At 35.5% G+C, this 25,854-nt stretch overlaps 1 protein-coding gene across 2 annotated transcripts; it reads left to right on the forward strand.

Annotated features, from left to right (window-relative positions):
- Nucleotides 1-686: 686 nt before the first annotated feature.
- Nucleotides 687-14,478, forward strand: LOC149778449 (uncharacterized). Of its 2 annotated transcripts, none has more exons than XM_089939285.1 (2): nucleotides 687-922; nucleotides 11,754-14,478. In XM_089939285.1, the coding sequence occupies exon 2, from the start codon at nucleotides 11,783-11,785 to the stop codon at nucleotides 13,160-13,162; it is 1,380 nt and encodes a 459-aa protein (XP_089795411.1). In that variant the 5' UTR covers nucleotides 687-922; nucleotides 11,754-11,782; the 3' UTR covers nucleotides 13,163-14,478. The 2 variants fall into 2 exon arrangements, with proteins under 2 accessions (XP_089795411.1, XP_089795410.1); XM_089939284.1 differs by lacking the exon at nucleotides 687-922 and adding an exon at nucleotides 929-1,111.
- The last annotated feature ends 11,376 nt before the right edge of the window (nucleotides 14,479-25,854 follow it).

The following is a 25,854-nucleotide window of genomic DNA, read 5'->3' on the forward strand; positions in this document are numbered from 1 at the left end:
CGTTAGTACGCTACTGAAAACATGTTCCACATCACATACCTGGACTAAACTTTGCCTACGGCTGACACTTGGAGTAAGAAAGAAGCCTATTGATTTTTTTGCCAGAGATCGAGTCACTGATTAAAAGAAGAGTGATTTCAACAACAAAATTTCGAATTTGTACAATATAGGGCAATTACACATTGGGGTGGGTGTATGGTGTGCGATACTTACGTTCTATTTATTCACGTAATGGAACACACACACACACACACACACACACACACACAAATATATATATATATATATATATATATATATATATATATATATATAATGTGCCTATTTAAATCCCAGTCTAAATGAACATAAAGGGATTCTACATGTCATAAATATTAATTTATTTAGGATGAATTACAGTATTCATAGGTCTCTAACACTGTAAGGGTTTTGGTTGAATAGATTTGACAACCTTGATTTTGAGCATAATTAAGTTGTCTGTATTCATATCTGTATCTCATAAATTTGACACCAGTGCATTTGTTTACATTCGAATACTTTTGTATGAGTGGTCCATTGTATGACAATATGAGTGGCATGTCCCCTAAATTGTGAAGTGTTAGCGTCACCTTTACATAGGCTGATAGACCTAACTTCATAAGGTGTAGTATGTCAAAGTTACACGTTATGACTCATAGATTACCTCTGATTGCTAATGTATGCGCTTCTCCTTGAAAATGATTCACATTAGGAGCCATTCAGAGAACAACATTTTGCAACAAAAGTCAGATTTTAAAAAAAGTGTGTATCATCAATAGCAATGTCACTGGGCACACTGCTTTCGTATCGATTATAAGTGTCCGCCTTGGCAACACTGGTGTGTATTTGTCAACGGATGCATGTGGTACATGTACAATTCTTGAGCTACTAATGCTAACTACAGGTAGGGATCTAGAAGTGCTTTGTGTGATCATGATTTCATACACGCCACAGGGAAAACGAAGTACTAGCTGTTTGCCACATTCTGTTTTGATTAGGTTTAAAAGGTGACTTCATGAATTAGTTGTTCGGATTTCATACGCAGACCAGATGATTGTAATTAGGCTCGAAATGGACACAACCTTAAAGTGAGGTAATATTGGTTAAACATGGTAAACAGTATAAAGAAACAGGCTTATGCGGAGATGTTCTTTGTTTCACAAGGAACATATCTATAGGTGTCGTACCTTTGCATACAAGTGTGTTGTTGTACTGAACTAGACTATTCATTATTGTAACACATATATTGAACTAATTCAGGTTTGGTTTTGAATTTTAAAATATTTCTGAAATGAATTTTATATTTAAATTAATATCCGAAGTAAGAAAATATTAATGTTGAAAGCTTATAGTGTTTTATAACCCATTAGCACTATTTTTAGCAATGAGAATTGCTCTTGGCGAGAGTTGGAGAAGACAGTAGCAGAGCTGATTTTAGAAATCATGTTTGATGCATTTGTTGTTTATTTGAAGAAAAGCAAACAATAAATAAACCACATTGCATCTCGAATACATGTTGTTTAGTTTATGTACTAGTTAATAATATTAGCAAATGAATAACATGATATACACATTGCACTGAAAACACTGAAATGCACTTCAGTTATATAGGCTATCATTGGTTGTGTATTTATAATTCATAACATTGATATTTTATTATTAGTTATATAATAGAATAGATGGATTTAGTGGTTTGAGCATCTGCTTCGGATGTGGGAGGTCGTGGGTTCGATCCCTGGCCGAGTCATACGAAAGACGTATAAAAATGGTACAAGCAGCTGCCTCACTTGGTGCTTGGCATTAAGAGGTTAGTGTTAGGACTCGTTGGCCTGGTGTCAGGATAATGTGACTGGGTGGGACATCATGCTACATGTCTGTGGCATGATGCCCCAGTGCCAGACATCACTATAAACTGCCACACTGCAGACATTGTAGCGATATGACTGAAAAATTGTTAAAACTACGTTAAAAATCCAAATCACAAACACACACAGAATGAGTGATTAAAATGAAAATCAAAACAAGCAAGGTCGTGCAATATACATAGGACAGATGTACATAATTCACTATGGTATATTAGGTTTAACAACTACATTAAATTAATCAAATCTTAATTGCTCTCATAAATTTAAATTCTGTATTGTATATCACTTATTAATGACAACCTAATTTAATCAAATTAAGACCTAATTTATTGTATAATACTATTAGGGTAATTAGATACCTTAACTACATTTCATTAATCCATTCTTACTTTATCCTCTTTGTACCAAAAGAGCAAATCTTTTTTCATTTTTAAAGCAAGATAATTTGGAGTTTTGATTTAAATAAGACGAATAGCCAGTGAATAATAATTTAATTTTTTTTAAAGCCTTATGATTCTGTGACCACACATTAAAACTTTATCTATAAAAATGAATTTTAAAGGTCTCTGGATGACTTCAGTTATGAGACTCTACCTATTGTTATGACTCTGTGGTCTTAAACTAAGTAACAAAAAAGAGAAAACCAACAAGTTTTGTAAAATTCAACAAATATTTTATTTGTTTTGAATACTTAGTGAAAATTTAAAAAGAACTTTCAGTATTTTGAATGAAATACCAGATAGTCCTAAAAGTTCTATCACAACTCCAAAAGTATATCTGAATGAATTCCAGCACTGAATGTGCTGATTAGCCAATAGTCATGAACAAGCTAATGTGCCAAGTCTTGATGTATCACAATTATATAATCCAAAATATCCTTGAATAAATTCACACTAATCCAAAAATAGTGATTTTAGTCTAAATATAGTGAGTACTCTGTAATTCCAGTGAATAAACAAATCCTCTCAAACACAACTAAAATTTACTGCTCTAAAGACTAATGTTAAAAATAGGAATGAGTTATTCTGTTACTTCACCCTTATATAAGAACATAAGTCATAATATGAGGACCAGGATGAGGGTCAAAAATTCATTTCTAGAACATTTTAAGATCCGGATTTCCAAGTGAAAAGCTAAGGTCCTAAACAGATAAAAATAAACATGATAACCTCTAGTAATGATCTTAATATATAATCTAAAATCATAGAGAAATATTAGCAATGTAATATGTTGTTTACAAAATAACAACTATTTTTCAGTAAGCCTTTAACTCGATTACTGACCAAGGTCAGTCACAAAATATAGATATCCATAACATATAATAATGGAGAAAAGCCAACACACAATACAAATTAAATGTGCATAATATTATTAACTATGGCTCTTCCTTTGGAAAGAATATGTACACTATAGGTTTACACAGGTTGTGTTCTTACAATACTATAAGTCTACTTAGTGAAATGGTCAGTTGTTAAAAGTTGTGTTAACCAGGTGAATGATATCAGGTCACCTTGGCCTCTTGTTTAGAAAAAAGTTGGGTTTTTTTATAAACTTTTATTACAAAAATTAAAATCCTTTGAACAACTTTTTTTCTTTCTTTCAAAACCTACTCTTGGAGAATTTGACTAAATCTTACAGAAGGCACTCTGGCATGAAAGGCATTTATGCTTATACAGAGAATGCTTATATGCCATCAGACAAGGTTACAGCTGTTGAATAGAATTTGACTTTGACACAAAGAAGGGCCTTTTGATATTGGACAAGTTTTGCTAATATGTCATCAAATGTCAATGAAGCTCTAAAACTAGACAAACAAGAGAAAACCTTGACACGGTTGTTTTGACAACATATGCAATGGAAAGAATTGGACAAACTTAAACAGATAGCGTTCTATTGAGATTTTTCAGCCAACTGCCCTTGCATTTGCTTTTTAGGCAGATGTCAACCAGAAAATCTCAGGTCCACTTGTACTTCTTGTTAGTAATGATAGCTGTCTGATGATGCACTGCCATCTACTGGACAAATTCAGGATGCTCTCAGTCACATTTAGTCAAAATTGGTCTAGTACTTTTGTAGAGATGTTTAAAATAGCAATTGTTAACAGATGCTTGGTACATGGACAGTTGAACCAGAAGCTGACTTATCCATATAGCCATGTCAGTATGGAGTTTTCACTAAAAGATTTCTTATGATGTCTGATTGGTCCTTAATGAAAGTGGTGCTGATCTCACCCACAGTATGGTTGCTGTGGCAGCCATCTTGTAAATCTGGAAATCACAACTTCTTCTAAATAGAAAGTCATACAAACATAGGGTTTTCATCAGAAAACTTCTTGTGATGTCTAATTTAGTCCTAATTGAATATGGTGCTAATGTGACCTCCATTATGGCCACCTGGGAAGTCATCTTGAAAATCTTATCACAGCTCCTTCTAAATGGAAAGTTATATAGATACAGGGTTTTCATTATAAGACTTGTTTTAATGTCCAGGTGGTCCTAGATGAAAATGGTGCCAATTTTACCTCCATTTTGGCCTCCATGGCAGCCATCTTGAAAATCTTACCACTCGTTCTAAATGGAAATTAACATCAACATATTGTTTTCACCTGAAGACTTTTTATTATATGTAGTTGGTCCTAAATGAAAATGATGCTGATCAGAGCTCCATTATGGTTGCCATGGTAACCATGCTGAAAGTCATTACTTCTACAGGATGTTATTGGTCCTCATTGCAATGAAGTAATGACTGCAGTGCAAACTAAGGCAATGTAGCTTCATAATAAATCATAGATGAGTTAAAAAATAAACTATATTTAAAAAAAACCAGCTTCAAATAAAATGTGATACATTTAATGAAACAAATAATACTTAAGAACCAAACTTTTCAACTGTCCAAGTTGTATGTGATATATTAGGTCAGTATCATATCATGAACTATTTTACCATCCTTCTTTGTAATCTCCTACTAGATCTTTGGGCAGGGGTATAGTGCTGTGGTAAGGCATGAGATTAGTATTCCCTTTATTTTTTATGCAGGTTTGCTTACCTTTTTATGCACCCACCATTGACCCACTGCATCTGAGTAACATGCATTCCCTCACTTCTTTATTTAGCACTACATGACTGTTTTTGGAGGTGGCATATGGTACTATCCCTGTCCATCCATCCCTTCTTGTCACATCTGTCACAAATTTCATTACTGCTCAATAAATTTTGAAGGACCTAACGGATTCAAGTGAAAGTTTGTATGAGGCTTTAGCTTAAAGAGAGGCAAGTCAAGTTGTAACTATTTTCCAGCAAAACTGAATGCAGTTAAGGCACTGTTTGACCTAGAAGCTGACTTTTCAATTTTGATTCTGCTCAAGAACATGAAATAAAATGTAGTATGATGGTTTACACGAAGACCTAAGTTTGTTTCAGTTTTCTCCTCATTCTAGCCCTAAACATGATGGAGTTATAGCCCCTTGTTTGACATAGACTTTGCATACCTGCTATATTTCCAGACAGTGTTCCTTCTTTTTTAGGTGCAAGAGATGAGTTTTGAGGTTTAATGGTGTGTGTGTGTGTGTGTGTGTGTGTGTGTGCATGACCACAAAAAAAGCAACATCTTCCAGTTGAGAATAAACTATTTTTTTTACAAGAGAAATGACTGGAAAATCCCATATGAATAAAAGAAAATAGCTTATCAGTTTTCTTTAAAGTATTCATTATGCCTACAAGCAAAAACTAGCTGGTAGACATATATGTGCAAACCCTTGCATAATAACGCCCATACTGACATTAAATTAAAAAAACTACACCAAGTTTCTGTCTTTGATGGCATAAGAACAACCATACTGACATTAAAGTTAAAAAAAACTACACCAAGTTTCTGTCTTTGATGGCATAAGAACAACCATACTGACATTAAAGTTAAAAAAAACTACACCAAGTTTCTGTCTTTGATGGCATAAGAACAACCATACTGACATTAAAGTTAAAAAAAACTACACCAAGTTTCTGTCTTTGATGGCATAAGAACAACCATACTGACATTAAAGTTAAAAAAAACTACACCAAGTTTCTGTCTTTGATGGCATAAGAACAACCATACTGACATTAAAGTTAAAAAAAACTACACCAAGTTTCTGTCTTTGATGGCATAAGAACAACCATACTGACATTAAAGTTAAAAAAAACTACACCAGGTTTCTGTCTTTGATGGTATAATAACAACCATACTGACATTAAATTAAAAAAACTACACCAAGTTTCTGTCTTTGATGGCATAAGAACAACCATACTGACATTAAAGTTAAAAAAAACTACACCAAGTTTCTGTCTTTGATGGCATAAGAACAACCATACTGACATTAAAGTTAAAAAAAAACTACACCAGGTTTCTGTCTTTGATGGTATAATAACAACCATACTGACATTAAATTAAAAAAACTACACCAAGTTTCTGTCTTTGATGGCATAAGAACAACCATACTGACATTAAAGTTAAAAAAAACTACACCAGGTTTCTGTCTTTGATGGTATAATAACAACCATACTGACATTAAATTAAAAAAACTACACCAAGTTTCTGTCTTTGATGGCATAAGAACAACCATACTGACATTAAAGTTAAAAAAAACTACACCAAGTTTCTGTCTTTGATGGTATAATAACAACCATACTGACATTAAATTAAAAAAACTACACCAAGTTTCTGTCTTTGATGGCATAAGAACAACCATACTGACATTAAAGTTAAAAAAAACTACACCAGGTTTCTGTCTTTGATGGTATAATAACAACCATACTGACATTAAATTTTAAAAAAACCCTCAAAATTTCTGTCTTTGATGGCATAATAACAACCATACTGAGATTAAATAAAAAAAACCACCACATTTCTGTCTTTGATGGCATAATAACAACCATACTGACATTAAATTAAAACAACTACACCAGGTTTCTGTCTTTGATGGCATACTAACAACCATACTGACATTAAATTAAAAAAAAAAACTACACCAAGTTTCTGTCTTTGATGGCAATATAACAACCATACTGACATTAAATTAAAAAAAAATGCACCAAGTTTCTGTCTTTGGCATACTAACAGACATACTGACATTAAATTAAAAAAAACTACACCAAATTTCTGTCTTTGATGGCATAATAACAACCATACTGACATTAAATTTTAACAAAAACTACACCAAGTTTGTCTTTGATGGCATAATAACAACCATACTGACATTAAATTTTTAAAAAAATACACCAAGTTTGTCTTTTATGGCATAATAACAACCATACTGACATTAAATTAAAAAAAAAAAACTACACCAAGTTTCTGTCTTTGATAGATTAATAACAACCATACTGACATTAAATTTAAAAAAAAACTACACCAAGTTTCTGTCTTTGATGGCATAATAACAATCATACTGACATTAAATTAAAAAACATACACCAATTTTCTGTCTTTGATGGCATAATAACAACCATACTGACATTAATTTTTTTTAAAAACTACACCAAGTTTCTGTCTTTGATGGCTAATAACAATCATACTGACATGAAATTTTTAAAAAAATACACATTTCTGTCTTTGATGGCATAATAATAACCATACTGACAGTAAATTTTAAAAAAAACTACACATTTCTGTCTTTGATGGCATAATAACGCCCATACTGACATTAAATTTAAAAAAACTACACCAGGTTTCTGTCTTTGATGGCATAATAACAACCATACTCATGATACTGGCATTACATTTTAAAAACAATACACCAAGTTTTTGTCTTTGATGGCATAATAACAACCATACTGACATTAAATTTAAAAACAAAACTACACCAAGCTTCTGTCTTTGATGGCATAATAGCAACCATACTGACATTAAATTTTAAAAAAAACTATACCAAGTTTCTGTCTTTGATGACATAATAACAACCATACTGACATTACATTTTTTTTAAAACTACACCAAGTTTCTGTCTTTGATGGCATAAGAACAACCATACTGACATTAAATTTAAAAAACCTACACCAAGTTTCTGTCTTTGATTAATAACAACCATACTGACATTCAATTTTAAAAAAACACTACACCAAGTTTCTGCCTTTGATGGCATAATATGATGGCATAATATAGTCTTAATTTGATGTAGTCTTTGCTGCTCTCAATTGTTTGGGGGGAGGTGGGGTTGAGGGTAATGCAGGTGTCATTTGTATTCTTCTTTGCACTCAATAGAAACTGGATGGTACTGTTTTTTAAATTTTCCTGCTGGATTCTCTGAGCCAATCCTGGTTAGAACTGAGTTGTTCTTGCTGACCATATTGTTGGCTTTTCAGAACTGTATCCCTGATGATATTTGACAAGATAAGCTTGTCTCAGTAGAGAAAAGAAAATATTCATCAAATTAGGGACTGACCATTTCATGGGGGGGGGATGTATTTCTGTCAAGCTGCATGAGGACCTTACAGCAATGATAAGTGTTTCTGTCCAGAATGGGTGTTTCTCTGATCTCTTTATTTGCACAAAAAGTCGGTGTAAACATGAGCATTTGCTTATTATTGTCTTTAAGTTAATCTATCTCAGGACTGACTGTTCCGGTGGCCTAGTGGTTAGAGCATCTGCCTCGGATGCGAAAGGTAATGGGTTCAAACACCGGCCGAGTCATATTAAAGACTTACAAAAATGGTACTAACAGCTGCCTCACTTGGTGCTCAATATTAAAAGGTTAGTGTTAGGACTGGTTGGCCTGGTGTCAGGATAATGTGACTGGGTCGGACATAATGTTACATGTCTGCGGCATGATGCCCCAGTGCTAGACATCACTATAAACTGTCACACTGCAGACATCGTAGTGATATGACTGAATTTTTTTAAAGCTACGTTAAAAATCTTAAGCACACACACATCTCAGGACTAAAATTGTCCTGAAAAGCATGGCTCAATTAATAGCTGGTATTTTTACAAGATTTATATAATGAATAATGATTAAGAAAACTAACCTGGATGCAGATATGTTCTGGTTTGTTTTAGCATTACAGGTGGTGCTGCTATGTCTATGGATGCCATACGTTCCAGAATAACTGATGTTGATCTGGTGTTTGCAATACCTGCAAATTATGAAATGTGCCCCCCCCCCCCAGCTGTGCTTCACAAAGTGAAAAGTCAACTTCGAGTTTGCACATTTTTTTTGCTGGGTTTTGCTTCACTGATGGCTTGATGTATTCCCGAATCACAGTTGTATTTTGTCATTTTGCCATAAAAAATTAATCGTGCTTGAAAACTTTTTGATTACTGAAATAATTGTATTTTGCATTTTATATAGTATTGTATCCAGTTAACCTCATTTGTGCATCAGAGACCCCCAGTTTTTTTAATTTGACCCCAAATTTTGATACTAAATTATGATTTTTACTCATTCTTACCCCCAGTTCTAACACCAAGGGGATGTTTTACTCTTAATTTAGCACTCCTAGGAGATACATTGATGAGAGTAAAATCCAACTCCAAAGACAAAAGTGTTATTGCTATTCACAAACATACCAATAATCTTTAATACAGATGGCTTAAACATTCTCATTCAAGGCAGTGATGTGTGATATCTTTATTATTCAAAACACATCTCTTTTATTTACCAATAACTTCAGATGAATTGGGTTGTTCTACTTTGTGAACTTTACCTTTGCAAATTTGTCTCATGGGCTTCTCCCACAGCAGTCTTCACAAGTAGTGATGTTCTTCGAAACACGACATGGTCAGAGAGTTTTGGAATTTAAAAAATTGTTTTCTTAGCATGGCACATTGTGCTATGTCTGGTATGACTTTGTTCTTCAGTTTCGGCTCAACAAGTTATGAAGGAATGAAACCAGATTTGATATTGATGTTTTATTGTAAGAACTTCTAGGGTCAAGTACAGGTAGTAGTCCTACATTGTAGGATGTCCACTATGCTATTTATGTTGTTTGTCATATTGACATTGGGTTTTCTTTAGAAGACTTCTTACAGTGTCTACCATTAGTTGATCCTGTTGAAAATGATATTGATCTGCTGTCCAGTATGCCCATAACAATGGCCATCTTCAAAATATTGCTATCACTGCTGTCCAGTATGCCCATAACAATGACCATCTTCAAAATATTGCTATCACTGCTGTCCAGTATGCCCATAACAATGACCATCTTCAAAATATTGCTATCACTGCTGTCCAGTATGCCCATAACAATGGCCATCTTCAAAATAGTGCTATCACTGCTGTCAAGTATGCCCATGACAATGACCATCTTCAAAATATTGCTATCACTTCTGTCCAGTATGCCCATAACAATGGCCATCTTCAAAATATTGCTATCACTGCTGTCCAGTATGCCCATAACAATGGCCATCTTCAAAATATTGCTATCACTGCTGTCCAGTATGCCCATAACAATGGCCATCTTCAAAATATTGCTATCACTGCTGTCCAGTATGCCCATAACAATGACCATCTTCAAAATATTGCTATCACTGCTGTCCAGTATGCCCATAACAATGGCCATCTTCAAAATATTGCTATCACTGCTTGTCCAGAATAGATGATTCATATCAATGCGGCATATTTACTAAACGGCTTTGTAGGATGTCCTATTGGTGCTATTCAAGATATTCAGCATGCCTACAACAGTGGCCATCTTGAAAAACTTATAATCTGTTTTCTGTTCATATCATCATGGGGTTTTCACTGAAATGCTTTTTATAATATCTAGTTGCTCGTAAATGAAAATGGTGCAGATGAACTGTTAATATGATTGCGACAATGGCCGTTTAAAAATCTTGCAATTGCTATTTCTTCTAGATAGCTTATCATATCAGCATTGTCCTTATGATGTCTACTTGGTACAAATAGAAATGGTGCCAATCTGATATCATGTATGTTCATGATACATTTCTACTAGATAGCTTATCATATCAGCATTGTCCTTATGATGTCTACTTGGTACAAATAGAAATGGTGCCAATCTGATATCATGTTTGTCCATGATACCATTTCTTCTAGATAGCTTATCATATCAGCATTGTCCTTATGATGTCTACTTGGTACAAATAGAAATGGTGCCAATCTGATATCATGTTTGTCCATGATACCATTTCTCATAGATAGCTTATCATATCAGCATTGTCCTTATGATGTCTACTTGGTACAAATAGAAATGGTGCCAATCTGATATCATGTATGTTCATGATACCATTTCTACTAGATAGCTTATCATATCAACACTGTCCATATGATGTCTAGTTGGTACAAATAGAAATGGTGCCAATCTGATATCATGTATGTCCATGATACCATTCATCTTGAACTTTTTGTTATCATTGCTCATCCAGTACAGAAAGTTGTATCAACATGGGTTTTCTACCAGATGACCTCTTATTGGGCCTTTTTGGGCCTAAATGAAAATGGTTCATGTTAACATTGAATATGTCAGCAGAGCATCAGTTCCTTTGAGGGACTCTTGTATTTAATATTTTCTGGCCAAAATGTATGGGGTTATGATTCCTGTTTGACTTTGATCACCGTTCTTTTATAGCATTCTGTTGGTGGGGGCTTCTCTGTCATATGGAAACTATTCTTGTTCAAAGAATCACTTTTGAAATCATTTATAAGTGACACAAAAGTAGTATAAAAAATCATAATGGGGATATATTCCATTATCAAATTTATACTGATGTGTAGTTAACTTTGCCGTATGATATATGCCATTTGTATTGTAAAATGTCCTAGCATTATCATAATGCCCAGATGATGAAGAAATGATTTTTTTAAAGTTTGTGTTTTAATGCAAATGGGTTCGCTTTTACTTTTGTTCGATTTAAAGTGATGCATTTCTTTTTATTTTGCAGATTAGTGACCCTGACAATGCCCCAATCTCATGGAGAATCAAGTGAATGAAAATATGATTGTAGAAATGGGTGAAAAGAACAGAGAAATTAAGGTCATCCATGCTGATTTCCATGAGCAGGTAAATACAGACAGATTGGATTCTGGTCCTTTCTGCAGAAAGGATGACTTGGAGTCCACCAGGGCTGTAATAAGGCAGCTGCAGGCTGCTCTTTGTGAGCAGCAGGTAAGAAGCAATCAAATTATAATGAGCCTAAAATTTAAATTGTACAAAAGTCAGCAGGTTCAGAAGAACCAGCGATTGGAAGCAGAAAAACAGATGCACGAGGTCATGTCCAGTATGCTGTGTCTGGAGGCACAGTTGAGGAGGGACCACAGGTCTGTGTGTATGGCCCTCAGACAAAGAGATCAAGAAATTATTGTTCAGAGGAATCAAATAAAAAAATTATCTGAACAAAATGAGCAGCTACTAAATGCTATCAAGGAAATTTATGCACAGGGAGGTATGAATGGTTATTTGAGAGATCATTCTCATCGGAATGGTGTGAACTCATCTGATTCCCCCACACATAGGAATTCCAAAGACAAGGGAGATAAATGTGAAAGGGGAGAAAAAGAAGAGAAAGAAGATAAATATGACAAGTGGGATAAACATTATAAGCCTGATAAGCATAAGGGGAAGTTTAGTTCAGTTAAAGATATGCTATGGAGACATCGCAGCAGTCTTGACTTGAACTCAGCAGAATTGGAAAAAGATTTCCACGATAGTAGGTTCAAGTTTGGCAGCCAGGAAAATATAAATCAGTCATCAGAGTCCTTTGACAGGATTGGAAAATTTAGGAGTAGAAGTCAAACTGTGTCAGGTTATCCTGAAAACATTAGTGGCTTCTTAGAGGAAAGTGTGAAAGAGGATAACTCCAGTAATTCAGTTGATACCAGCAAAATGTCAGTGTCACCTCACTCTGCAAGGTTCACAGATGTTATTGATGAAGAAGACACTGTTGGCTCTTGTATCCATCATCATGGAAACATTGCTTCTGTGGCATCCATGCCAATGTTGGCCACAATTCAGGAGGATTGTTATAACAAACACTTAAGAGCTAAAGAAAGACCTCATTCCATGTCAAGTGTGGATCTTATTGCTATGCATAAACAGGTGGAAACTTTGGCTTGTAATGATTCTTCCCCTACAACATCCATATATAATGATCCCCCTCAGACACCACCACCCTCACCATCGTACACTCATACCAGCTCTGAGTCTAACACATTTAAATTATTCAAGACAATGTTCCGTCGCAAAGGGAGCAAGATGAAAAACAAGAAGAGATCTGTATCATTGTCTCAAAACACTGATCAGGAGTATGATGAAGCTTTAAAGAAACATTTTGAAAAGTATGACATGTCATAGACCAGTCTGCTTTTTGTTATCTGTTGTCTATACTGTTGATTGAAAAGTATGACTTGTCATAGACCAGTCTGCTTTTTGTTATCTGTTGTCTATACTGTTGATTGAAAAGTATGACATGCCATAGACCAGTCTGCTTGTTAGTATCTGTGGTCAATACTGTTGATTGAAAAGTATGACATGTCATAGACCAGTCTGCTTTTTGTTATCTGTTGTCTATACTGTTGATTGAAAAGTATGACATGTCATAGACCAGTTTGCTTTTTGTTATCTGTGGTCTATACTGTTGATTGAAAAGTATGACATGTCATAGACCAGTCTGCTTGTTAGTATCTGTGGTCTACACTGTTGATTGAAAAGTATGACATGTCATAGACCAGTCTGCTTGTTAGTATCTGTGGTCTATACTGTTAATTGAAAAGTATGACATGTCATAGACCAGTCTGCTTGTTAGTATCTGTGGTCTATACTGTTGATAAAGCTCTTGGATGCAATTATTACTTCATAGTTTGCTTTTTTTATTATTGTTTCTCCATTTTTCAATTTTGTAAAAAAATTCATAATACTTTTATTCAAGAATGCCCTAGTAAAATTTGTTATATATGTACTTGCTTAAAAGATTGTTTGCAAACTTTTACCTATAAAAATATGAATTAATTTGATGTTTTTCTCATCAAGTATTATACATAAGTGCTATTTTGCTATTAAAAAGGGTAAAGATTTTAAAGACATGATAATATGAACTTTATGTATAATATGTATAGTGCATTTACACTGAAGTCTGTCCATCTGTTTATCAGGTAACATTTGCTTGTCTTGTAACATTTGGACAGAATTTTACCAAACATTGCTAGGATTTGTATCATGACTTGACAGTGTATCATAATGATTGACAGTAAACTGTGGGTAAGGAAGGGCAGAAACTCTCAGTTACCTGATTTATCATGTAATTTTTCTTAATTAAATACAGGAACTGTCTAAACAACATCCCCAGGGAAGTGATTTGTCCACACTGAAAACCACATAAATTTGTGGCCAGTTTATTTTAATTTAATTTGGATATATTGATTAATACCTAAAAGCTTAATTGACTTGACATAAACCCCATAATCAGTATGATGTTTCTTTATCAACTTTCCATATTACACCCAAATTAACAAATAATAATGGCAGTTTAGTAGGTTTAATGTTGATCCATTGTAAACTAACTCAGCTCATCTTGTTTCTTTTTTTCACAAAATGCTGCAAAACTTGTGGTGAACAAAACAAATATTCAGATTTTCTGTTCAGATATTAACAATAAAATATTCTAATTTGAATTTTTTGTTATTTCATTTCGGACATTAATAATTGTGTTTTATGCCTCTTTATCGTTTAAACTGGTGATTCGTTAGAGTGATCTGTTATGGCAGTTGTTTTGTGTTTGCAGGAAATTCAGTGTTGGGGATTTGTTAGCAGCTCTACTAAACAAGTTTTTCCTCACCTAGCCATGTACTGGAAGTGAGCTTATAGTATAGGCTTTCATCTATCTTATGTCGTCTTTAGGGTGTCATCCATTGAAATTTCTTAACATTTTTTCTCAAAAACTGCTAAACTGTAAACTGATACTAATTTGATACTAATATGATACTAATCTAGTTGTTGCAAATAAAAATTTAAAAACCTTCAGGACTTTTTCTCTAAAACCTGATCAGAATTTGATTCTATTTAACAGAAAGCATCCTGGCATGAAGACTTTTCGCATTTGTAGAAATGATATTGCTCTGCCATAAAATATGGCTGCCATTACTGAAAGAACATATGGCTGCCATTACTGAAAGAACATATGGCTGCCATTACTGAAAGAACAAATGGCTGCCATTACTGAAAGAACATATGGCTGCCATTACTGAAAGAACAAACACCCCACTAACCACTGAATAAAATGTTTCCAACTTTGTTCAGAATAATGCTGATCCATCATCAAATATGGCCACTATTAATACAAAATATATTACATTTTTAATAGACTTCTATAAACTGCTGGGGGCCATGGGTAGCCAAGTGGTCTAAAGCATTTGCCTTTATCAATCACTGACATCTCATCTTTCTCCATGTGGATTAAAGTCTTAATGACTTAAATGTCTTAAAGTCTAGGGCCCAGCCAATGTGGATATGTGAGAAAGCTTACCAGTAGCTACACATGGGTTGGTGGTTTTATGGGGTTTTTCCTGGATTCTTCCTCCACTAGTTACTGTCCACCATGTATAGCCTATCATGCACTAAAAGAAGGCATTAAGCCTAAAACAACAACAACACTGCTAAATAGTATTTGAAGAGATGTGGCAGAAAGGACCATGGCATGAAAACCTTTTGCATTTATACTAATGATACTGATCCATCACCATCCACTGATTCTTCTTTAAATACATTACCGAATCATAATACCTTAATAGAACTACTATTACTTCACGAATCCAGCTCAGATTACAACCTTTTAGCTAAAAGGTTAAATGTTATCTGCCCACAGTGATCTCCCCTTGATACTAGGATTGATACAAAATCCCATCACTACTTCAGTTACGACTTCTGCTCCTGCCAAGTAGCATGTTCTCTGTGGAGAGGCCTTGCAAAATCTATTTAAGCAATTTGGACATTTCCCTTGACTCAAGTTTGAGGAATTTCATCTTTGAAAGGAAATATACTCCATCTATACATTTCCAATTTTTCCATTCTTTTTTATGGCAATGACAAAGTTTCCCACTTTTTGTTGTTTTCACTTGTTGTCTTAACACACTTAGGTGCCCTTGGTACATACCTGCATGGGTCGTGATGGCATCTACTCATATTGCTGTAACCGTATTAATAAGTGCAGGTTTGTTGCATGATATAGAAAACAAATTTAATAATTATTGCTGTATAATTTCCACTATCCTCAGATACATACAGGTAAGTTTTCAGTATTGCCTAGGCATCCACTTCATAGTTGTATATATGCCACTTTACTGATTTTACATTTATAGTACTTAATTGGGCCTTTCCTATAGGACAAATTGTCTTACAATGGATATTGTAGTATCCACATCATAAGTCATAAGTATCAATAATGACCTTTCAGTGCATTTTTTTATGCAGGTATGGTGTGTGCTATATACTGTATAACTTCTGTCATGGTTGGATATGTGCAGGTAAGTTTCCTATACATGGTTTAGTGATAGTGTCCATTTCATAACTACTATAAGCAACACTTAAGTGATTTTACCTGTATAGGCAGGATAAAGTTGACCTGCATACAGGTAATGTATTACCAGAATTGATAATTCAGTACCCTGTTTGTAAGTATTAAATGCATCTCTTTAATTATCTACCTGTACAGGCCACATGTACCTGTTTATAGGTACTTGTCAAAGTTTGTAGCTTGCACAGACACATAGTGCCGCTAGACACTTCCAATGTATGATGTCCAGCTTGTTGTCTCAGTTTCCAAGAGATGTCTTTTTGCTCGTTATAAAATCCTCAAGCCTTCCCACCGAAATCAAACCTCAACATAGTGTCAGCTGTGAAGTAATGGGATATGACATGCTGTCAGTTTAGTGAGCCAATTTACTCAGCATTCTTTTCCAGCTACATTGCTGTTAGCACAAGAGATATTGGCTTTCACTACCTTTATCCAAAAGCAACGAAAACTGGCATTTAAGTCACCTTGTCATTATTAGATCTTTCTATAACACATGAAGACTCAGCCTTACAAGTCAGGAATGATGTAATGATCACTACCTCCACATTTCTTAAAGACCATCATAATGTCATGCTTTGCTTGCAATCTTTATAATATAATCTCCACTTTATTGAACAGGTTGACGGAATTTACAACAAGCCACCAAGGTAAACTTCTTTCCCTCCCTCATAGTCTCAGCTGCAACAGAGGGATTTGCAATGCAGTTGACAACAGATCACAGGGATGTCTCTAAAGTATTGGCCCTTCGGAAGCAGTCCTACTGAATTTGCAACCAACGAAAATCACAGTTCTCCCAAACTAAAGTGGACAAGAGACAAAGGGAAGATGGTCATTTTCCCCAGTGTTTCTCTCCATGAGACCCTCTCTATCAAATGATATCAGCTTCATGCCCCCTTATCACGGATCACAATAGGGGAAGACTCCAATCTTTCCCTGACAAATGGGGAAGATTTGCCATGACATATAGACCGGACAATAGGTTTCCAGGGGATTCTGTGTTACGTTCAGCACACATCCTACTATGACCAGGATTCCTTCAGATACAAATGCGAACTCTTCACTTGGTTGTCTAAGTGCATTCAACCAATTCTTTTACTCATTTGACGTCATGATGAATGTATCTGGGGTTTTTAAGTGCAGTCCATTGTGGAGACTATGTAATCAGTGTGGACCTGCAAGAGGCATCACTTCACATCCCCACTCACACGGCTTCCACAAAATTATGTGATTCACCTACAAATGTAGGCATCGAATTATATCGTGGAGCAAGATATTCTACGTTTCATTCTCTATCTCCTTGTCAGCTAAGACATCTCCATTCTTGTACCATTTCAAGCTTTTAGTCATCTAGGTCTGGAACAGAACATTCAAGTAAACAGTTTTCTCCCTCAACGAGAAATGAATTTATAGAATGATGTATTTCTTGCACATACAGAACAATCCACCCACTGGTGAATTCCTTCAGCCGCTGAGTTTTCTCGACGTCTTAGGCTTTCTTGGGCTACTATTACAATGATTCTTTGGTCCGAATGGAGGTTGAACCTTTGAACATTGGACCAAAATACACAATTTGCACAGTTTCCATCTCAAACGCATGGATACCTCGCTGGATTCGCGGCGCGAATACCTCTGTAAGTACACCTCTGGCAACCACAATCTGCACAAATTAAAAGACGGGGGGGAGGGGGTTAGAAGTCTCCATCTAACCCTACAGGATACCAGTGGAATGTGGACCCCTCCGGATAATTATATATTTATCAACATTCTCAAGATGAAAACCATTCCAAACGTTTTTCATTGGTAGCTGCAGAACCTACAGGTCAAAAGAGTTTTAATTTTTTCCGACAGCTCATATATGGTGACACATCAAACGGCAAGGCGGAGCGAAGTCCATAGACCTTCTGTATTCTTATTTGGGATTTTCTGAAGTAGTGTCTTCAACGACAAATCTTACGCCAGTTAATGTGTTGGCAGACTCGTTTTCCTGCTAGAAACAACTAATACAAACGGAATGGTCCTTTCATCTCTAGGTTTTCATTCCGTAGGTGCCAAATGGTTGACCTTTTGGTGAAGACGTGGAACGCCAAAATCCGAAACTTTGTCTCACCATTCTTTCTTTTAGACTGGAACGGCCAAATGTATACGCTATTACCTCCAATATCATTACACAAATTCTAATTGTGATACAGAACACGGAAAAATTGAAGTGTCACCTCATCCTGATTACTCCAGTCAAATAGGAAATCTAGAGTCATTGACGATTTCGCATAAGAATGGCCAGGAAATTGAGATTCCCACGTTTGCTTAAGCAACCATAACGGCAGGTTGTTTCATCCGCCAAGCGTTGCTGAACCTGCACGTCAGGATCTTATTAAAATACGCCCTTAGGAACAAACAGTTCTCGCAAACAGTGGTGGATAAATCGTTCCAACGATATTGCCCTCCAGCGTAAAGGCGTACAAAGGCAATGGAATATATTCTCACGTTGGTGCGCACAAGAACGCTTCACAACACTACAGGCATCCATACCTCAATAGTCTCATTGACGAGAAACAGCACCAATCCCCATTATAACCTACAGCCCCACGATCACTGGTACACAGCGTTATTATGGAAGTGAGGACACAAACATTGCATGTGAGTGAAACTATTCTTCACGTGTTACTATCCATGACGTGAGGTAGAGATCCGAGTTCACTTCTCCATCTTTTATTTCTGAGATCTTTCATCCTAATATTTATCAACTCGTTCTGGTGGACCCTATAACCATAGCGCAAAATGTTACTCTCGCGGGTCATTCTACAACAAAACTTTTCCTGACCCTTGTTGATTCGAGAGACGAGACAATCACCGGCGCTGGCATCGGAGTACGAACTGGAAGAAAACGTTCAGTGAGCCAAGCAGTGGACCAAGCAGCAAGCTGTCTAAGGCATAGGGACATTGCGAATTCAAGAAAAGTTGGGAGAGAAGGACAATGGTTAAGAACAACACAAACATGGCAGAATGCGAACAAAGTTGACAGGAGTAATATGGCTCAAGAGGAGATTCGCAGGGCAGAGGAAGAATCGAGATCACGAAAGGCAGTCCAAATAGGGATCCAAGCAAGTTGGACTAAGTGGCCACTGCTAGAAAGGGTAACTTACATTGACAGATATATGGCGATATGAACCATTGCAGCTGCAGTTTCTGCTACGATCGGAGTATGACGTCCTACCGCCACTAGCCAATCTACCGAAGTGAAAGCTCTTAGAAAAACCATCATGTCAGCTGTGTCAAGGAAGAAGAACACTCATTCACATATTGCCAGGATGCCAGGTTACATTGGCCCAAGGTCATTACAGATTGAGACATGAAAAAATACTGAGGGAGATGGCTGATATCCGAGAGAGAGAGAGAGACGGGGGGGGGGGGGGGGCAGGTCACCAGTTTATTAACAGCAAAGGATCGCAGCGGTAGAGAATGCATGACTGTTAACCGGAGCAAAGTCGTGGGAGATGTCGGTTGACCTGGGCAGGAAACGATATTTCGTCCATCAGACATCCCTCTGCTCCGATGTCACCCAGCGCCAAGAAAATGATCATGGTGGAACTTACTGTACCGTGGGAAGAGAGGATATAAAAGTTCATGAGAGAAAGAGGACGAAGTACCAAGAGTTGGTAGAATCTTGCAGAGGCAGATGATGGAAGTTTGTTGTTCAGGTTTTCCAGCCCAGTCATCTGGGGGATACTCATTGCATTGTGAATAAAAAGAAAGGCATGAAAGACAGCTGTGCAAGCACTAGACAGGACCGCAGAGAGAACATCGAGTTGACTCTGGTTCAGAATTGAAGACAAAATATGTAAGTTATCACAGACGGGCAGTACCTGATCACTACTGCCGCCCCGCCATCTGGATCTGGAGGGTATTCCAGGATACGGGGCGAATCATCCGTAGAAAGATGGTCACTCATTCATGACGACTGTGGAAATCAGTTAAACCGGTTGTATATCAACTCTACTGTGGCTAAAATTTCTTTTGATATTGTACTTGTTGGAACTGTACACATTCTAAGCACACAGCTAACCAAAATGTTTGCTCGCATGCACTCGAAAATCAGTCTGAATTAGAATAAAGTACAATATATTTAGCAGTTATTAAAACAGGAAAAACAAATTTTGCCAGACTATACCAGAATCTGAAAGTTTAATGAATGAAATAAAAAAATGTACAAAATGTAAAAACAATTATTTGCTATTTTTTCACAATTTTTCTCTGAAGTCCAGGAAGTGAAAATGACCAAGCGGTGCTAGCAGTTTTTTTTTAATGGGTACAGATCTGAAGTAATGTGAAGTTGCATACTCTATCACCCAACTTACACCCATCAATCATACACCAAAATAAAGGGAATTTAAAGTTCATTTAACACTACATAAGATATGCAAGGTCAATATAAGTATTGTTCGTCAGCAGTTGAGCATTAAATTTCCAGTATCCATTTCTTCTTGGACACTGATAAAAAGCTACACTCAAAACAATATCTCATTTGTCAGTCCTACAGCCTGATGTGATAAGTGTATCAGCTGTGTTCATATAAGTATCATCAGATACAAGAAAGTAATATAATATACTTTGTTTCAAGGGATATTTTTGCCTCCAAGTATATATCTTTAAGACTTGATTGGAATTGCTTCAGAGGTGATTAATTCCATGTCATTTTTCATGTCTTGGATCACTGCTCCAGACTATTATTGTTTATCATATAAAATATTATAAGTATCCAAATATAGATCTTGAACAGTATTCCAGTTGTCACACCTTATAATTGATGAGTTCTCAAATACTATAATTCTTTCTTTAGATTTCTAAAAACAAAAACTAGGGTTATCATCGTGACACCCGTACAATTTCACGAGGGTTATTCTGTTTCCATAAATTGTAATATCTAACAGAACTGACATCCATTGACTGTTACATCTTTCTCCATAGATCACAAATTCAAAAGTATTAAAGAATATTGAGACCCTGACACTATTATGGCCAAAGATACATTTGTATCCACATTCAGCAACGCAATATATTTATTTCATCGGTCATTGTACTATGATATTCTTCCATGGATACAATATATAGAGTCTTCTCTTTTACCTAATGGAAAATGTCCCTTCATTTAGAGACTGGACCTTGCATGCCTCTTAACAGTCATAGGTAACATTTTTATGTTATTATCCATAAAAACAGCAGAAATTGTACATGTTCTTGTGCAGGAATATATGAAGTAAGTGTCACCTCAAATCAATCATACACATGGCGTTCACACAAAATACAACTATCCGTCATAAAACCTTCCATGTTTTTATAGTTCATACTGTAGAATCGGCAGACTATATGGTCTTAAACTAAGTAACAGAAAAGAACGAAAACCAAAACGTTTTATAAAATTCAACAAATAATTTATTTCCCTCTAACACAAAGTTAAAATTTAAAAATGACTTACAATAATGCGAATTAAATTCGAAATAACCCCAAAACTTGTACCACAAATCAAACATATAAAGTTCCATCCCAAAAAGAATTCCAGTGGTATTTCAAATAAGTTCCAATATTGAATGTGTTGACGTACCTGCAGTCTTGAATATACTACTTGCCAGCGTGGCACGTAGTGTGCAGATATGCTAAAAGTCTTTTGATTATCACAGTAAGATAATCCAAATACATTCTTGTCTGAAATCACTTTAATTCCAAATTAATGTTCCAGTTCAAGAATATTATAGATGGGCACTTTGTATTCCCAGTGTTTAATAATTTGAATAAATAATTACACCCGAATGAAATACTGAACTCAACAAAAAGACAGGTTCTGCCGCAGATGTAAAATGTAAACATGTGTAACTTCTCAATTATATTTTTTTTTAAATAAGACACAAAAGGAGAACAAGGATGAAGGTAAAAAATTCATTTCTAGATTTTTCTAAGTTGTCAACAAGATGCATTCTGTTACACGATTATAATAAAAACGTGGTACATGTCAGGTGCGACAAGTATATCCATGAGGAATACCAATGACTTGACACATGTTAAGATAAACATGTTTACTTGAGTATTAATCTGAACACTTCATAATCATATAATAAATATTAGCTATGTGTACTGTTGCCCTGGTCAGGTACAACATGAACTTGAGTCTGGACAAGGCCAAGTTCTGATTGATCTACACCATTTTTGTCTTCTTGAATCAAAACTCCACCAACCCGAACATCACTTTCATCAACAGACATCGTAAATGATTGACTGAAATTTTGAGCTGACAGAACTGGTGCATTCTTAAGTATAACATTAAACTTATGAAAAGCCTCCTAACATTTTAAGACCAATGAAACTTGGTTTTCTTACTTGACAAATTTGTCAGGGGTTCAGCAATTATGGAAAAATTGGAGTCCCCACCCGAAATCTGATAATATCCAACCATACATCAAAATCGCATCAGTTGCTTTTTACTGATAGGCAAAGGGAATTCAGAGATAGACTTGACATTAACTTCCACAGGTTTAACTTGTTCGTATTCCACGATATTTCTTAGAAATGTAACACGAGCACGGCAAAAATCACTTCACTTGAATTGTCAAATTTGCATCACTGACTTCTAACGAAGAATTTCCGAATCATCTCCAGATGATCTTTCCAGGTGCTGTTGTAAATGATGCCATCGTCGATGTAAGCGTCACAATTATCTAGACCAGATGTGATCATATTCACTAAACGTTGAAAAGTACAAAATCCCAAACAGCATCACCTTATATTGATAAAGTCCATCTAGAGTCACAAATGCCCAAATTTTCTTTGTCATTTCCGTGAGTGGAATTTGCCAAAATCTTTTCAAAAGGTCAAATTTGGAGACATATTTGCATTACCAATTTTGTCAACGTAGTCATCGATTCTTAGCAATAGAACTGAATCTGTTTTGGTCACACTAATCAATTTTCTGTAGTCAGTGCACATTTGGAAAGTTTTATCTGGTTTCGACACAAGAATACATGGTGAACTTCAGTCACTTTTACTTGGTTCAATGAAAGCATTCTCCAACAAATACTTTTTCAAACATTCCTGTTTGAGAGGGTTCATTCTGTACGGTTACTGTTTCACAGGCGTGGAATCTATAATTTCCACGTCATGGTAGATTGTATTTGTTCGTGTTGGAACATCTTTAAAGGAGTGCTCATATTTAGATAACAGTTGTTTTAGTTTACTCATTTCTTATGACTATAGATGTGAATGTTTCTGATCCAGATTATTCAATATATCGGAATATCGAAGATTGATTACGCCAAAGTCACTACAGTCCGATTGCATTCCAGTGCTTAAATCCTCACTGCATGGGACAGTAATAACTAAATTAACTGCCTGATTAACAGTGAAATCTCTAACAACATACTCTTTCAACATATTTATATGGCAAAGTTATTTTTGTTTTCGCCTCTCAGGATTGTTAATAATATATTTTCAGTCACTTATTTTCTTTTCAACTATATAAAGACCATATAAATTAGCCCGAGAAGGATTTAGAGGAATTGGCAATAGAGCCAGGCTGAAAACTCCTTTCCTTTGTATTTTTGTCATACCTTAATTTCATTTTTGACTGACTAAACTGAAGATTAGTTCTTACATCTTCAAGCCATTGACAACTTGTATTTGAAAATAGAAACATAGTAGGGAAGATTATTTTCTGAATATTTATTTGAAAAAAATATCTTTCTTAATAATTTTAATAGTCCACGGATAGTATGTATAAAAACTAGTTCAAAGGACCTAAGTCATAAAGATTCTTGAACTGATTCTCTAGCAACAAACAACAGTAAACGAATAACTTGTCCCAATCTTTTCCAGTATCAAAACAATCATATTTGGCAAAGTTTGATGAAATCTTTATAAAGCCCCTTTGCTTTTAGGGTGATAGTCAAAATACTTAAAGTGCTGTATTCATAATTCAGACATAATTTACTGGAAATTCCCAGACATAAAATTTGACCACTGATCAATTTGGACAGATCTGGGAAGGCCAAATTGTGTAAAAGAATTGATCAAAGATTTTACTAAGGATTTAGTTTTAATATTCCTCAAAGGAAAATTACCTCAGGGAATTTTGTGGATGCACACATTATCATCAACACGTATTGGTTCCCTGACCGGGTCTTTGGTAAGGGACTGACACAGTCTATCGTTATTCTACGAAGTGGTTCATCAAATGCAGAAATAGGCTGCAGATGAGCCTTAGGTATCTTCTGTTTGGGTTTTCCTGTCATTTGACAAGTGTGACAAGATCTACAGTATTTACAAATATCACTTTTAATTTTCGGCCAATACAAATGAGGCAAGATCTTGTGATACGTGCTACTGAACCCTAAATGACCAGTCAAATGAGTTTCATGGGCTAAACTAAGAATATCCTGAACCTACTACTTAGGAACAACAGTTTTATAGCTTATTGACCACTCGTCACCAGCGGGTACCTCACGTGGTCTCCATTTTCTCATAAGGACCCCATTTTTAACAAAATAACAAAAGGTATTTGTGTGACTTTAGTTTCGCTAAAAGTAGGGGTGAAACGATACACTTGTGCCACGTATCGATACGATTCACGATACGCAGACTGCAAAACGATACATTGATGAGAAGATAACAACAATACTTTCAAATCTGTTGGTTGTAGTGAGTTTTATCCAACGTTTTAGACCATTTAATGGTGGCTCCATTTAACTCCCATTGTTTCGTACAACATGAATCATTTGAAAACATCTTATTACCAAGTTCGTGTCTCAGTTACACGTGGAAGACATTGTTATGTTATCTTCAATACAGAAGAAATAATAAAATTTCCTCTTGCAAAGAAAAAAATCTCATATACAACAAATTGGGTCATGGGAATACGGTTGAATACCAACACAATATATCATATATTACTTCCTGCAGATGCAAAAGACTGATGCAGCCAAATGTACTTGTATTTGTTAGTGAAGAAGGAAAACTACTGACTACATCCAGTTCTATTCTACAATTCCTTTAACTTACACTGGGTGATTAACTTAAGCAGTTTGAAATCTCCCCCATGGCTCATTCTATGCTAATTTCATTAATTCTACCAGCACATTCATTCACTTGTTCAATATCTCTGCATAAAAAAGAGAAATTCCATATTTGTTCCCCATGTACACTTTCAGGAGAGATAATGACAGGATTTTATCTTAAAGGAGACCTCCCTCTATATCAAAGAAAAAAGGATGGGGAGGAAGAAACGGTCATATGACAGTATTTATCTAAACTTCCATATCTGTCTCTCTTTCTTACTGCTTTACTTTCTGAGAAATCTACTGAAATCAACATCTTTGACAGATGTCACCTCTAGTTGTATAAGCATTAATCTGTTAATTAATTCTGATTGTACTATGCTCCTTGTCTTTGTATCAATATTCGTTCTGTGCTTCTTTCTGAAGGGGTATTTATGGTT

This window comes from Sinohyriopsis cumingii, chromosome 17 (assembly GCF_028554795.1).
Source record: "Sinohyriopsis cumingii isolate HCF-2022 chromosome 17, ASM2855479v2, whole genome shotgun sequence".
Taxonomy (NCBI): domain Eukaryota; kingdom Metazoa; phylum Mollusca; class Bivalvia; order Unionida; family Unionidae; genus Sinohyriopsis; species Sinohyriopsis cumingii.